The 15,000-nt window shown below is 52.9% G+C and overlaps 2 protein-coding genes across 7 annotated transcripts in view; both read right to left on the bottom strand.

Annotated features, from left to right (window-relative positions):
- The window catches only part of SLC35C2 (solute carrier family 35 member C2), a 15,376-nt gene extending 3,691 nt beyond the window's left edge, over positions 1 to 11,685 (bottom strand). Inside the window, exons 1-7 of one of the 5 annotated variants that reach the window (XM_017541295.2) lie at positions 11,565 to 11,685; positions 5,651 to 6,027; positions 4,895 to 4,974; positions 3,859 to 3,922; positions 3,042 to 3,114; positions 2,367 to 2,535; positions 2,176 to 2,259 (exon numbers count right to left, since the gene is read on the bottom strand). In XM_017541295.2, the coding sequence (XP_017396784.1) occupies positions 2,176 to 2,259; positions 2,367 to 2,535; positions 3,042 to 3,107 (319 nt within the window). In that variant the 5' untranslated portion in view covers positions 3,108 to 3,114; positions 3,859 to 3,922; positions 4,895 to 4,974; positions 5,651 to 6,027; positions 11,565 to 11,685. The other 4 variants (XM_017541289.2, XM_017541291.2, XM_017541296.2 and 1 more) reach the window with 4 other exon arrangements.
- Positions 11,686 to 13,248: 1,563 nt separating this feature from the next.
- The window catches only part of ELMO2 (engulfment and cell motility 2), a 40,544-nt gene continuing 38,792 nt past the window's right edge, over positions 13,249 to 15,000 (bottom strand). Inside the window, exon 22 of one of the 2 annotated variants that reach the window (XM_017541286.2) lies at positions 13,249 to 14,749. In XM_017541286.2, coding sequence (XP_017396775.1) covers positions 14,549 to 14,749 — 201 coding nt within the window. In that variant the 3' untranslated portion in view covers positions 13,249 to 14,548. The remainder of the gene's footprint in view (positions 14,750 to 15,000) is intronic. The other variant, XM_017541287.2, reaches the window with a different exon arrangement.

Below are 15,000 nucleotides of genomic sequence, written 5' to 3' on the forward strand. Positions count from 1 at the left end.
GGGATGAGGAGGATCTTAGTGGGATGACTGACGGGGATCCTAGTGGGATGAGGAGGATCTTAGTGGGATGACTGACGGAGATCCTAGTGGGATGAGGAGGATCCTAGTGGGATGACGGGGAGGGCTTGTCTGAGCCTCCAGGCTAAAGTAGAGGAGGGCAGCACTGCACAAAGACGACAGAAGTGCCCTGCATATTCACTTATTGGTCTGGCAGGAGGGCGCGTGGCTGCTGACCTCATGTGGTCATTGGATTTGTGGTAACTAATGAGCCAAAGCAGGTAGGGCGGCCACAAGTGAGGAAGGACCAACAGTGCCCTGGCCCACTGGGGAAGCTCCTTGGTCTACATGTCAGCCTACAAACAGGGACAAAAGTCCAACCCTACAAATGTTCATTTTAATCTAGGTCTTACTAGTACAGAGCTGTGGGACTTGGTCTGAGATGTGTCCCCTTTCTGGGCCAAATTGATAAAATGAGAGGCCTGGGACCAGACCGGTATTCCTCCAACCCATGGCATCACTTGATGAACATTTCCCAAAAAGAAAACACAAACACATGACAAAAGCCATGGCCCCTTGCTCCAGAAACACTGGCATGCACATGCCCCACCCCCCAAATTCTGCTTAGACTTTCAGAGGAGTCATGGTTCTTCCAACACTGTCCATCCGGGAGAAGGACTCCCGGCATCCTCCCACAGGAAAGCCCTCATGGCGCATTAGCACAGGGTGAAGGGGGCCCGGGCCTGGGCCCAAGAGACACCTGTGGTAGCTGGAGGAGTATTTTGAGATTTTTGAAGGGAAACACCAAAGAAATGCCGAGTGACAGTCCCCCTAGGCCAAACAGCCTCACAGTGCAGGATATCCTGTTTGGTGCTGGGCTCAGCAGTACTGCAAAGGCCTCTGCAAATTGAAGGAATTCGGGGAAGAGCAACATAAGTAATGAAGGCGCTTGGGGGATTAATTTACCAGAAAAGATTAAAGGAGCTAAATCCATGCAGCTTTGCTAAGTGATGACTACCAGGGGCTTTCAGATGAGGTTTTGCAGAGATGAGGCATGGTGTAAACACCCAGGAGGGGAGGGAGAGTGTGGTGTTTGGTACAAGGGGGCATAAAGAAGGAACGGGGAGAGATTTTAAAAAGAGAAAAAAAAAATGAGGCCCTGAACAGAAGTTTCCTGGACAACGGGGCTTCAGAATAATTTTCTCAGGGAGGTTCAAGATGCTTCAACGCTTGAAACTTAAATGGATGTGGGACAGAATTTTCTGTAATGACCCTGAGGGCAGACGGGACTCTGGGAGGAAGGATTAACAGAAAGGGGACAAAGGCTAATCCCAAAACATCAAAGGAAGGAAAGTGGCGCCACCCCTCCCAGCCTACACAATTCTCCAGGCCTCTCCTCTTCCATGAAGACAGCCGAGGAACAGCTGACCATGTCCCCAGGCTCCTGTGTGCTGGCTCCTGGCCTTCAGCCCCCACTCTGGAAGCCCACCCTCTGACTCTGCCTGGCCCACACTCCCTGAACACACAGCCTGCTGTGCCACGCCAGGACATGGCTGAGCCTCCTATTCCCACTTTCCAGATGCCCTGGCTCCTGCAGCCTGCCAGAATCCTACTCACCTTCTAAAACCACAGCCGGGGAAGCCTTTATAACCTGCCTCCTTACTCCAGCATCTTGGAACAATCCCTGATTCCCCGCTCCTTAGAGGCAGGATAGGGTGCTTAAGAGTAGGGCTGGACCACTTGAAGCCAGGCTGCTGGCTTCATATTCTGGCTCATTTATGAGCTATGGGACCTTGGGCAAGTTATCTTTACTTCTCTGTGCCTCACTTTGTTCCACCTGCAAAATGGGATAATAACAGTACTGCCACACAGGGTTTTTGGAAGGACAAAATGAGTTCGTATGTTTAAAGAGATCAGAACAGCCCTGCTGCACTTTCAGGGCTCCATGCACACTTACTGTTGTTAATGTTCCCTGGATTTTACATGTGCTTTCTCCATAGCATTCATCATGCTGGGCTCTAGCCATTTTTTTACATGTCTGTCTGGAACCATGTGCTTCCAGGGGAGGGACTGCATCTTTGATCTCAATAACCTCTGCAGCTCCTACTGTGTTGGGCTCAGGGCAGGGATCTGTGGTCTGCAGCACTGAGTGACCCTGAGAGGGATGGCCCAACGTACCTTCAAATACAGCAAAGAGAGGGAAGAGACCCAGGAACATGAGTGGCTGCAGGTGGAACATGGTGTCGATGGGATTCTGGAGGCCTGCAGGGCGGGGGACGGTCACCATCAGGTCTGGCCCGGCCCTGCCCTGCCTCCACCCTGCCTGTGCCAGAGTTCCTCTCTCTGGAGGGTGAGTGGCACGTGCTCACCGAGTTCAGCCTTCTGCAGGAGCATCTGGGTGAGGGTCCAGCGAATGCCACCGATGAACGAGGCCCCCAGCACCAAGGCAAAGCCCTCCAGGTTGAACTGTGTGGACTTGTAGGTGAACATGAAGAGACCCCCGGCGATGAGGAGGACCACCAGGACCAGTGCAGCACGCTGGGAGGATGGGGAGCAGTGGCAGCTAACTTAGGGGTCTTCAGGGTCAAGGGTTCATCACATTCGGAGTCTGGGGTCAGCAGCCATCTTGGCTGCCCCTGGGGCAGGAAATCCTTCTACTCTCCAGCTCTACCCCAGGGGGTCCTGGACAGTCCTTGCCCACCCATCCATGCTGGTATGCCAACAGCCCTGCTCATCTGCCACACTGACAACTGTCCTGGGCCCCCAAGTGGCCCCACCTCCTCCCCTGGGCCTAACACACATGGCTACTGCCTCCCACAGCAGGGAGCTTCCCAGACCCAGCTCTGCTGGGACCCTCATCCTGGAGCGCTTTCTCTTTCGGTCATTATTGCCCGTGTCTAAGTCCCTTCTCAGGAAGCAAGCTACTGCCACCTGGGCTGGGCTTGTCTCCTCTGTCACACAGCAGGACAAGCCACTGCTCAGATTCCCCTTTTATTCTTAGCATCTGTGGGGGCAGAAGGGACAAAAGAGAAGCTGGGCCTCACCAGCTCCTCCAGCTTGAAGATCAGAGAGAAGATCAAGATGAAGAGGACAGCTGAGGATTTGGTCATTGTGTACCTGGAAGCAAAAATTACCCACAATGCACTGCTGGAGGCCAAGGCTCAGACCCGTCACCAAGAAAGGAGCCAGAGCACAAATCACTGAGCTAGAAAGGTGGGTGTGGACTCCCTGACTTCCCTGGGGGTAACCTGGGAAATGACCAAACGAAGCTGGGCTAAGTCATTTGGGCAGAAAAGTGTCCTTTAATCAGAAGGAATCTCTGACTAAGAGGCCTCTGGTTATCACCAGGGAGAAGAGGCTGCAGCCTGACGTTGAGCTCCCTGAGTCCTGTTCTTTAACCCTCAGCGGAGCCCAGGAAAGGGAAGGAAGGATGACAAGTTGGAGGATGAGAAGGTAGGAGCCGTGCTCTCTGAAGCAAAACATCAGAGGGAAGAAACTCCTGCATGGCCCCCAGGCCACACAGGGCTCTCCGGCGGCTGCGTGTACCACCCACCAGCGGCCGCCTGTCTGTGGCCTTGCAGCCCGCCCTCCCCTGCTCTGGCGGTGGGGGTTCTGGGTGAGCTCCCTGGCTTCCCCACGCTGCCTCGCAGGTGGGCACAGCATCCCCTCTGCGCTGGGCTTACGGAAAAGGTTGGCGACTTCCCGGAGAGCTGCTGGGTGCCAGGGAGAGGCTGAGAGAGCAGGGGCTGGTCCCAGAGAGTGGTGGAGTGGCTGGCCTGGAGGCCAGGCGTGCAGACAGCCCGCTGGACAGACAGAGAGCTTGAGCCTGAAGGGAGGCGGCAGGGCATGGCCGGTACTCACAGCGAGACGGTGACATAGAGGAAGCTCCAGTTGGACAAGCCCACATCAAGTGCCGTCGCTAGAGCTGTGGAGACAAGGGCACCCACAGGACAGTGTGGAAGGTCCACATTCTGCTGGGGTGGGCTGCCACCCTGAGGCACCAGGGTGCCCCCCACTTCTGAACCATCCCGGCTCCTCCTGTAGGGCCCTCTGGCCTTCTTTTCCACCAGCAACTGATGGGTTAATATCTGGCTCCAAAGGGGTAGGGGGCCGCCCCGGCATTAAGGCTGGGCCCATTCTGACTGGCTGGGCCTGGTGTGCTTTCCACAAACATTCCGGCTATCCCCTGAGCCGAGGTATTAACCCGATCCAGTCAATTCCTTACTGGAAATCCTTTTCCCTCAGGATGGAATACAACTCCTCCATGGGGAACTCGGCCTCCAGGATGTGATCCCTGCCCATCCTCTCGGTTCTTATTTCTCACACTTCCTCTGGCCAGCACCAGGATCGTGGCATCCTGAAACACTGAATTCCCTTCCAGACCCCAGAGCTGACACTAAACCTCCCTGGAGCCACTAAGGCCCCTCCTCCCAGGGCCAGCCAGTCCCATGCATCCCTCAGGCCTCGGCCTACTGGGCACCTGACCGAGGAAATCTTCCTCCACCAGCCGCGGGCCCTGGCCTTGGGTCGGTCCCCTCCCTGGTCTCCACGATGCCCTCCATGTCCGTGTCACAGCCCTGCGAGGGCAGGGACCCTGCCTGCTCACCACTTATCTCCAGGCCTCAGGGCTGCACTCCAGGCTTGGTGTCTGCTGTGGGGCGAGGGAGCCGTGGGTGCAGCAGGGGGTTTGTGAGTGCGTGGTGGGGCAGCGGGAAGACACACAGTGCACAAGAGGCAGCAGTGCGGGTGGAGGGAGGCCAGGCCAAGAAGGCAGTGGAGGAACAGTGCAGGAAGAGGGGAGGGACTCGACTTCCAGCATGCGAGCGTCTCTCTTGTCCTTGTCCTAGTTCTCTAGTCCCTCTTCCCGCCCTGCCCTCCCCGGGGTCCCCCCACCTACCTGTGGGAGCCACTCTTCTGAGGTAGTCGGCCCAGCTCAGCACCACGCGGGCCCTGTGGCTGGAACACTGAACCAGCGCCCTGGACAGGGCGGAGAAGAGGAAGATCACGGCCAGGTGCAGCATCGTCATGAAGAGGGGGAAATGGAAGCTCTGTATGGAGCCCAAAGCAGACACCCCAGCTCGGTTTAGACAGCCTGCCCCCCACCAGCTCCCTCTTTTTGCCCCTCTGCTGGAGTGGGGCTCATTCAGTGGTTCATGAGGACCTTGCTGTGTGTGCAGGGCCTTTAGTTACAGTGTCATCACTTGGAATGACAGACTCTTAGGTCACAAAGACAGGTGGAAGCCTAGAGACTCAATTCTAGCCTGGGGCTATCTCCACACACACACCTTCAAGCTACCTGCCTAGCCCTCCTCAAGGCCTATGCCCAAATCAGAGCCGCTGCAGGCCACTGCATTTTATCACTGATTAAAATATTGAAATCCTTCTGTAGTGGGGTCAACAGCTGCGGCTTGAGCCCCCAGTTTCCCCAGTTTGTCCCTTCACACCGCCTGCTCTCCTTGGTTTCCCCTGGATCCAAACATTTACAGGGAACCCTGGTGCGGTGGTCTTGGAGGGCCCTGTTCCACCCAGCTATGACTGGCTTCCAGTTAGACTGGTGGGAGCTTGTGCCTTCCTGTTAAGCATGAAGGGGCACCATAATCACCGCTCCGGCCACCTCCATCCCAGCGCCCTGCCCGGCAGGGCCTCCCGGTACCTTTGTCAGCCATTTGTTGTAGAAGGTGATGCCGATGGAGAAGCAATAGTAGAGAAGCACCAGCCCCAGGGTCAACACCGCCTTCCACACGAAGGCCACATCGAGGGCCCACCTCCCCATTCGTGGCGGCTGCAGCACCCAAGCTCCTGAGTCAGCGGGGGCAGGCACCCCTCTTGAAGACAATGTGCGGGAAGAGCCGGCAGAGCTGGACCACAGCTTTCACCAAGAACGTCTCCTGGCTGGAGGAGCTCTCTGCAGCTCCATGACTTGGAACCATCAGCGGAGCCCCAGGCGGAGTCCTCACCTAAGGGGCTGGTGGCTGGTGCCGAGCCTTCCCATGGTTAACTGGATGCAGCTCTCACCAGTCCCTAGGTCTGCTGCTGGGGACAAAGGGCAGCTCTGGAGCTGTAGGCAGAGACTGTGCTTCTCACAGCCACGGGTGCCGCTGAAGGCTGCATGACTCAGGGCTCCAGAGGGGCTGCCCAAAGGGGCACAGGCCCTCCCAGAGACCCATGTCTGCTCTCTTGTCACCTCAAGGTAGTCTCCATGAACTGCCACCAAAGTGACCCCTTAAAACACAAATCTGATCATGTCAGGCCACTGCTTAAAACCTTTCAGCAGCTTCCAGGACTTTTCTGATAAAGACCGGGAGCCTTCCTTGGGCTACCATGGCCTGATCTGGCCCTGCTGGTCTTCTTGGTCTCAGCCAGAGGCTCTCCAGAGCCTGGCCCCACTGGGAACCTTTCAACTCCCTAAACACCAGCTTCCTTCCTGTCGTCTGAAGGAAATGAACGAACACCGCGCCCACCCTTCCGTTCTTCCTCATTGACCCTACCTATCTTCAGCTCAGAGGCCACTTCTTCAGGGACCCCGCCCCATCCCCTTAATCAGTCCCCTGAGATACAAGTGGCTTTCATGACTCCCCTGCTTCACAGCACTCGTGCAGGGTGTGATTTGAGTAATGAATGTCTGTGTCTGCTGAGAGGCCATGAGCGCACATGGGAACCAGTGTGTCCACACCCGCCTTATGCACACCTGGCATGCTTTAAGTTCTCCATTTGGTTTGATGGCTGACAGAGAGCAGGCATGTGATTTTCAGGGGACTGGTCTGGTTGTAGGGGTTAGAAATGGAGCAGGAAACCAACACTCTAATGACTGGAACACTCTATCGACTACCGACTACCGGTCTTGCCAAATGAGACCACTTCCAGCCTCCCTGTCAATCCAGTCAAATCTGATGAGCGCCCTGAGCATGCCGGGTAGACCTGTCTGTGCCCAGAGGAGCCTCAGGTCCAGTGTTACGACAGCTGCTGCTTCATCTGTATGTCCCCCCAACCACAGCTCCTCCTTTGAGGCATTCCCATCTTGCTGAAAAGCCACCTTCTTCCTGAAGCCTTCCTAGGCTTCCAGAGCAGTCTTTCCACCTCCCTTCCCACCCTTTCTGAAGGGAGCTGTTCTGTTCCATTCTGTACTCTGGAACCTGTGTTACCATTTCCCCTCCCCAGGGCAAACAGCGAGCTGGCTGTGTCCAACAGAATCTCTGGGGCTACAATTGTTTTGAGAAGAGCTTTGGAAACCTGTGCTGGTGTTTGGGGTTTCTCCTGGCGTTCGGTGAGCGGGGAGGAAGGGGCAGTCCACACACCAAACACTGCTCTGTATCCTGCACGACTGCCATTCATACAGGGGAAAGATCAGCTTACAATGATCTGAACCTAGAATGTAACTGTTTATATGTAAACACAGGGCACGGGTTTTCCACGGTTCTACTGTGAATTAACATTTCCAAGAATACAATGCCTGTATACAATGAAGGGAGACTTAAGAATGGTCAAAATTGTCTCAAAATGGTATCAAAAGTTCCCATTCTGGAAAAACCACATCAGCTACGGCAATGGCACTAGGGATTTTTGAGGTGCAACACAACATGGCTGTGCCAGTCTGTGCCTGTGTCCACCACACTCCCAGAGGGTCCACACAGAAGGGACAGCAGCTGTTGCTTCACTGCGACCTCCAACACTGTTGTGCTCAGGAACTTACATATTGAAACATATTTTGTTGTACTGTCAATTACTCTCCCTTTATGTTATAGCGCATTGTTGATTTTTAAAAATTATATGTCAGCAGTTTTTATTAATCATTTGTTTCATGTTAGGGTAATAAAAGGGACTGTTACAAAATATTTGTAATAAAAAGGAGGTGTTAGACCCAGTGAGTTGAAACTCCTACCTGACCTGATGCAGTCTCATTCCTTCTAATGCCTTCTGTAAGCTGACGTCTTCCCAATGTATACTCCGCCTCTGACTCCTGTGAACTCCGGAAGAATATCCAATGCCTACCAAACCTCTTCTTCCCCTGGATGTGCAATATCAGGCAACTCACTCACATCTACAGTGTTAGGAACTGACTCCTGTTTTCCACACCCTGCTTCATCCAAGCCTGCTCCTCTCCCTACTTCCCATCCCTGCAGATGGCTCCACTACTCTCCTAGCCGCTCAGGCCAGAAGCCTTAGGGTCATTCTTGACTCCTCTCTTTCCCTCAGCCCACATTCAATCAATAACTGTCAGCTCTATCTTCAGAAATACCCCAAATATGAGCACATCTCTTGAACTCCACCACTACCGTCTCAGCCACCATCCTCTTCCCAAATGACTGCGGCAGTTTCCTACACAGTTCTCTCTTCTTCTCCTGCGACCGCCACCGTAAGCTCCTCCAACAGAGGGGGTGCGCGGCCCTCAAACATATCTACAGATCTCAAAACCCACACTCTCAGCTGGGTGCAGTGGCTCACGCCTGTAATCCCAGCACTTTGAGAGGTCAAAGTGGGTGGGTCACAAGGTCAGGAGATCAAGCCATCCTGGTCAATGTGGTGAAACCCCATCTCTACTAAAAATACAAAAATCAGCTGGGCATGGTGGTGCATGCCTGTAATCCCAGCTTACAGCTTACGGAGGTTGCAGTGAGCCGAGATCGTGCCATTGCACTCCAGCCTGGGCAACAAGAGTGAAACTCCATCTCAAAAACAAAACAAAACAAAACCAGAAAACCCCACAAAACCCACGCTCTTTCCTCTATACCAGGGTTTCTCAACCTTGGCAATACCACTTGTTTGGGGCCAGATAATTCTTTGGGAGAAGACCCATCCTCTACATGGTAGGGTGGTTAGCAACATCCCCGGCCCCTACCTACCAGACACCTGTCGCATCCTTCCCCCCATCCCAAACTGTGATACCCAAGAATGTCTCTAAACACAGCCATGGATTCCATGTTTGGATCCCCTTTCATGAACACTCCCTTTGTGGGAGCCATCTTCCTCTCTCCTGGATTTCGCCTCTGGGGTCCCCTTCCACACTCTCTCGTGGAAGCCTGTCTTCCCCTCCTAAACTCCATCTCTCTCTATTCCTTTCCACTCAGTGTGGAAGCTGCTTTCCTCTCCTGGATTCCACCTTTCTGGATTCTCTCACTCAGTGTGAGAGTTAGCTGTTTCTCGCTCGGTCTCTAAATAAATCACTTTCTACAAACAAACAAACAAAAAATAAATAAATAAACACAGACATACGTCACCTGGGGACCAAACCTGGTCCCTGTGGAGAACGACTGCTGACCCTGTCCTGTGACAGGCAATCACAGGATATGCTGGTACTAAGAGAGCTTTCTTCCTGGCACTCTCCCCTCATGGGTCCTCCTGTGGCTTCCAAGGCAGGAAAGTCTGTTCACTCTTCTGTTAATCAACCTCTTGCAGTTCCTGCTTTTGCTGCATTTCCTGCTGCAGCACTGCAAAGCCCTCCCTCCACTGTTCAAATGCTGACCTTCCTTCACACACCTGGCCCAGGTCCCCTGCCTCCAAGAAGTCCCCATGGCTTCCCCACCTACGGAGCAGTGTCTCAAAGTTAACTCATTTTCTTATTAGGATTCAGACAGTCACCTATCCACAAACACAAAGGCAAATCTCGGCTAGAAGGGTCCCTGGAGATCATCTAGGCATTTAATTGGCATTTATGAAGCACTCCTGTAGGCCCACCATTGGAGACACAGACATGAAACTGAAAAGATGCCCACCCTTATTTTATATGGGAAACAAGATTTAAAGGAGTAAATGCTCTTTTTGAAATCTCATTTGCTCAGGAAGGAAAGTCCATATTCTGCCCCACTTTCCACAGAGAGCCCCTTAGCTGGGGGCAGCAGTCACATCAAGGTAAGGCTGGCTGGTGCACCACGGTGGCACCTGCTTCCCTCAGTCTTCCTAACTGTAACTTGGGCAGCATGGTTTAGCGCTTAAGAGTGTGGGCTTTGGAGTTAGAGACCAAGAATCAATTCTTACCGTCCCTACTCACTACTGTGTGACCCTAAGTTACTTGACCTCTGGACTCAAGTTTCTCCAACTATAAAGGGAGAGACCTCTGGACTCAGTAAAGTGGCATCAGGTGCAGCATTAAATGCTGGCTCATGGTAGAGGCTTACTCCCCTCTTAGTCCCCTTGTGGTGAAACTTCCTCAGAGGGTCCCGCACTGCCAGCTCCACTCGTTCACCTCCTGTCCTCACTTCAGCCCATCTCCACTGCTCCGGTGGGTTACCTACCACACCTCCTCCCTGCTGCCCTGGCAAAGGCCTAGTCTCTATTCTTATCTTACACAATGGATCACTTCCTCCTCCTAGAAAAAAGCCTTCTCTTGGTGCCACCATAACACACCCACCTGGTTTTTCTTCTGCTTTTCTGGACTTTTTCTCGGTCTTTTTTGTTGACACCTTCTTGTCAACTCAATCTACAAAAATTGGGTGCCTAAAGCGTGGAACCTGGCTTCTCTTCTCTCTCAAATCTTACGCTACATAATCTCATCCTACCCAATCCACTTAGCAATGATTTCTAAATTCTTTAGATCAGTCCTGACCTTTTCTGTAAGTATCAGACTGGTAATCTAACTGCCTATTTGGTAGCTGCACTTCAAATATCTAAAACTTAAGTTGCCTTAAGAGGATTTCATAATCATTTCTCATGTCACCCATCTATCCCAGAGTGATTTAGTACATGCCAGCATAATACACTTGGTTACTTAAGCCACAACCAAAAATCTATGAAGTAATCTTTGACCACTTATTTCCATCATTTCTCAAATCCTGCCCTGCCAGTTCCACCTTCAATACACTTCTTGACCCATGTACTTCTCTTCCCCTCCATTCCCACTACCACAGTCTAAGCCACAATGATCTTTCACCTGCTGACTACTACCGGTCTAACTGGTCTCCTTGCTTCCTCTTTCGCCCCTAAAGCCTGGAATCTATAATGCAGCCAGAGACATGCTGTAGGCACACAAAACAGATCATGCCCTAAGGCTAAGCCCAACTCCTCAGCCAGGTCCACAAGGAAGGCCTCTCACGATCGTGCCTCTGCAACCGCATACTTCGGCCACTGGCCCCAGCACCCGCCACAGCGGCCCCCTGCCATGTGTCAAACACATTAAGCCTGTGTCTTTCTTTACTTGCAGCTCTTTCTGCCTTCTGCAGACCTCCGCCTGGCTGAACACTTTCCCCAATGCCCCACCCCTCCCAATCCTCGTGGCACTTCCCACTTCTGACGTTTCCTTGTTTGCTCACGTGTTTACTGCCCGCCCCAACCCCACCGCGGGAAGCAGCCTCTCCGAGGGCAGGGCCAGGTCCGATTCCGGCCTGGGTACCGCGCCCAGCACGTCGCAGGTGCTCAGGAAACACTAGATGAACCAGCGTGGGGCAGGTGCCCTACAGGAGGGCGCTTGAAGACCTCTGCCCCCTCCTCAGACGGCGCAACTGAGGTCCGGGGAGGGACAGGGGCGTGACGCGCCCCATGACAACGCGCGCAGAGCCCAGGCGGGGAGCCCGCTTCCCGCTCTAACCCTGGCCCCCCCAGCCCCTGACAGCGCGCCGGGGCGCGCGGCCACTCACCTCGGCCTGGGGAGCTCCCGGCCGGAATCTTCCCACCGGAAGTGCGAGGCCGGATGACGCAGCCGAACCGCGGCAGGGTCGGTAACTTCCGTCGGAAGCTGCAAGGGCTGGGCGGAGCCGGGGCGAAAAGGTGGGGGCGGGGCAGCACGGGGGCGGGGCGTCTTTGGTGGTCGGGTCCTTTCGAGGTACAGCGCAGTTTCGTCTTCCGCAAAGTCCCTCCGGCGCAGAGCACAGCTGTGTATTGTAATTGTTTGCACCTCTCCTGCGCTCAAGCAAGGGCTTGCTTTGGAACCCCGGTACCTGCTAGTGTTCTGCACACAGTGGGCATCCAAAAATGGTCACTTGTTTACTTTTACTGAACAAATTGTTTTTCTTATGTCCAGTCCAGTGCTGGGCAACCATGGAATGAACCACGAAGATAAGTATCTCATGGGCTTTATCTTCTGGAATAATAATGTCCCCAGCTCAAGCCAGCTGGGGACATTACAACTTAGGCGATCCAGAAGTAATAAGAAACATTTGTGAAATATTTTCTATATGAAACTTTCTAAGAATTATCTCAATTTCAATAGGTTGAGTAGGGGGAGAGAGAGCATTCCAGCCAGAGGAGATGGCAGGATCCTAAAGGAGGGTGAGAAGGCTCTAGCCGTGCCTGGGGCACAGGTTTATAACTGTGGTGGTTCAAAAGTAGCCAAGGGGCAGGTTGCTGTGGCCCCAAAATGCCAGCCTAGGGAGTTCAGATTTTCTTCATCTTGCAGGATGGATGAAAAGGGCAGCATTTGCAGCCAAGATCATTAGGGCAGGGCAGGGCAAGCTAGGGTTGCATATTCAGACCCAGTTTTGTGCTTTTTGCCCTCCTCCAGCCTCCTCCTGGGCTCTCTGGCAGAAAGACCAGCTGCAAACATGGATCCTTGCAAGTGACTCAGCTGGGATCCCTGGCCCCTCTGAACAGAAGGCTCAAGGCCAGAGTGTAAGCAGTGCTTTGTGCAAACTGCTGCCGTCACTGCCGCCAGCTGGCATCATGCAGGCATTAGTTCATTCAACGCTTACCAAGCACCTACAATGGTACCCATCACTGCCCAAGGTCTTAGCTTTATTCAGCCCTCAAGGCCTGTATTACATGCTCTTTCTATACCTTTTGAAAGAGCTTTTCCTCACACCCTTTTCTCTCAGAGGCAAGAGAAAGTACCTATTTTCATCACCACCCTCATTCAAGCCTCCCAGCTACCAAGGCCAAGGTTTGGAGCAACAGCCTAAAACACCAGCTGGAAGGCTGGGCACTAAGCATAGGCAACACACAGGGTAAAGAGCATGTCTTCTTTGTAAGGCACAAGTACTCGAGCTGTTGCCTGGCTGTGTCCCTGGCAGGGAGAAGAGGCAGGATGTGTTCATGGGGGTGTACAGTATGCCTTACCCTGCTGTACCCAGCAGGGCTGAGCAGAAACGCTTTGTCCCAGTACAACAATCTGTGAGCATCCTTCACCAGCAGGTATGTGTCTGTGTGTCTCTATGTGTGGGAAGAGCGAATGAGGAGGAGGAAGGGACTCTTGGAAGGAGACTAAGGGCTCCAGCTGGAGCTCTCCAGAGTCTCCCAGACACACTGCGATGAAGTCTTGTCAAGGTGAAATCTTCACCTTTGGGCAGGGAGCAAGTACAGACAAACTGCTGTTAGTAGGAACCACAGTTTGTACATGAAAGAGTATTTATTGAAAACATGGTTACTGACAGGAAGCTCCTGGCTGCTCTCTGGTTGCAATCTTGGCGCACAACTGGAGGTGTTATGTAGTTTTTACTTCCCCTCAATTTAATTTTCCTCCAAGGTTCCACCCTAAGATAGGTAGATCTTATATAAATATATATACATGTCTGTATAAGTATGGCCTATAGTAAAGAAAATATATAGTACACTCTTCATTGGGTAGTACCTACCATGCCAGGCCACCAATACTGAATGCCAATGTGCTAACGTATGTCCAGGGAGAGAGGCTGTGTGTGTGGTTTACAAGTGCTGCAGCACCAGGGAAGCCCCACTGGTACATGTGTGGCCTCAGCCAGCTCCCTGAAATCATGGCCAGTGGTAGAAACCATAGCGCTAGGAAGGGAAGGCAAACTTCCTGGGGTCTGGAAGGCCAAAGGAAAGCAAACTGGAGGGAGCTGCAATTCAGGTTAGGTGGGAGATTTCTCTCTGAGGAAGGAAAAGGTATAAATGTGGGGGGAGGGGCAGAATCTAATGACCTCACCACTGTCTAGGCCCAGGCCTCAGCTGGGTTTTCCCTGCAGCGTTCCTGGAGACTTAAGAGGGCAGGACTTGGCCTGGAGGTCTTTGACTTGCCAGGATGAGTCTGAGAGCTGGCAGGGAGAAATTTCCATCTGCTCTGATATCTGTAAGGGCCAGAGAGATCTGGTGGCTCTAAAGACCAGAGATGTTAGAGCCGGCCTCAGAAGCAGCAACATCTTGGCACCATATGAAGCTGGAGTGAGCCCTCACCAAAAAAGACAAAAGCAAAGGCCTCAGGCCTGTACTCAGATCTGAGATACAGGCAGTCACTCCAAGGCTATCGACACGCCCAGCACACCTGTCCTCTGCAGGCAGCCTTTCCTGGGCCAGCTCTTGCTCACGAGGGGATCCAGCTGATCAGAGAGCAGGGTCAGGAGGAAAAGGTGAGTGGCTATTGTTAAATCCATTTCAGGAAGCAGTTTCTTGGACTGGAAGGCAAGGGTATCTGCTGTTTGTTCCTCATGGCCCAATCCCAGGCTTCATGGTGATGGAGGGGGCAGAGCACCCTGTCTTCGTGACTCTTAGTAGACAGGGACCAAGAGGAAACTCTGGGTGGTCCAAGGTGGGTTTGCGAAATGGCTGGCATTTACTGGCCACCAAAATCACTACAGATTCTGTACAAGCAAAAGACAAGGCACCAGACTGTAAGTGTTTCTCCTGGGCCCAAAATCCTTTCTCCTGGGTACCGTCGTTTCTGGCTCCAGGTTCAGCCATAGTGATAGACAAAGTCATAGCTGCTGGGCTCTTTGGGGATAGGGGGTGGGGCTTCGGGAATTTGGATGTTCTCCAGGTCCAGGAGCCGCAGCTTCATCTCCATGCTCAGCAGGGTGTCCAGGTCACTCTTGGTCAGTTCGCTGGACATGTCCTTCCCCAGAAGGGCACTGAGGCCATCAATCCAGATGCAGTACTGTGGGGAACAAATTGCAAAATGTCACATAGTGACCCCTGGTCAGCAGGAGATCCTGCCAAGGTTTCTTTTGTAATGGGACTCACAACAGTTCCTTTTGGAACTTATCATTATAGGCAAAACTGATTTGGAATGATAGCAATCATTCCAAATATGAAATAGAACCTAAAAATGCAATGAATGAATACAGCAAAATGAGATCTGAGTACCAGGGCATCATCTACCTGAAGTTACCGCAAAATCAGAAGTGA

Source organism: Cebus imitator, unplaced genomic scaffold (genome assembly GCF_001604975.1).
Source record: "Cebus imitator isolate Cc_AM_T3 unplaced genomic scaffold, Cebus_imitator-1.0 Scaffold132, whole genome shotgun sequence".
Lineage (NCBI taxonomy): Eukaryota > Metazoa > Chordata > Mammalia > Primates > Cebidae > Cebus > Cebus imitator.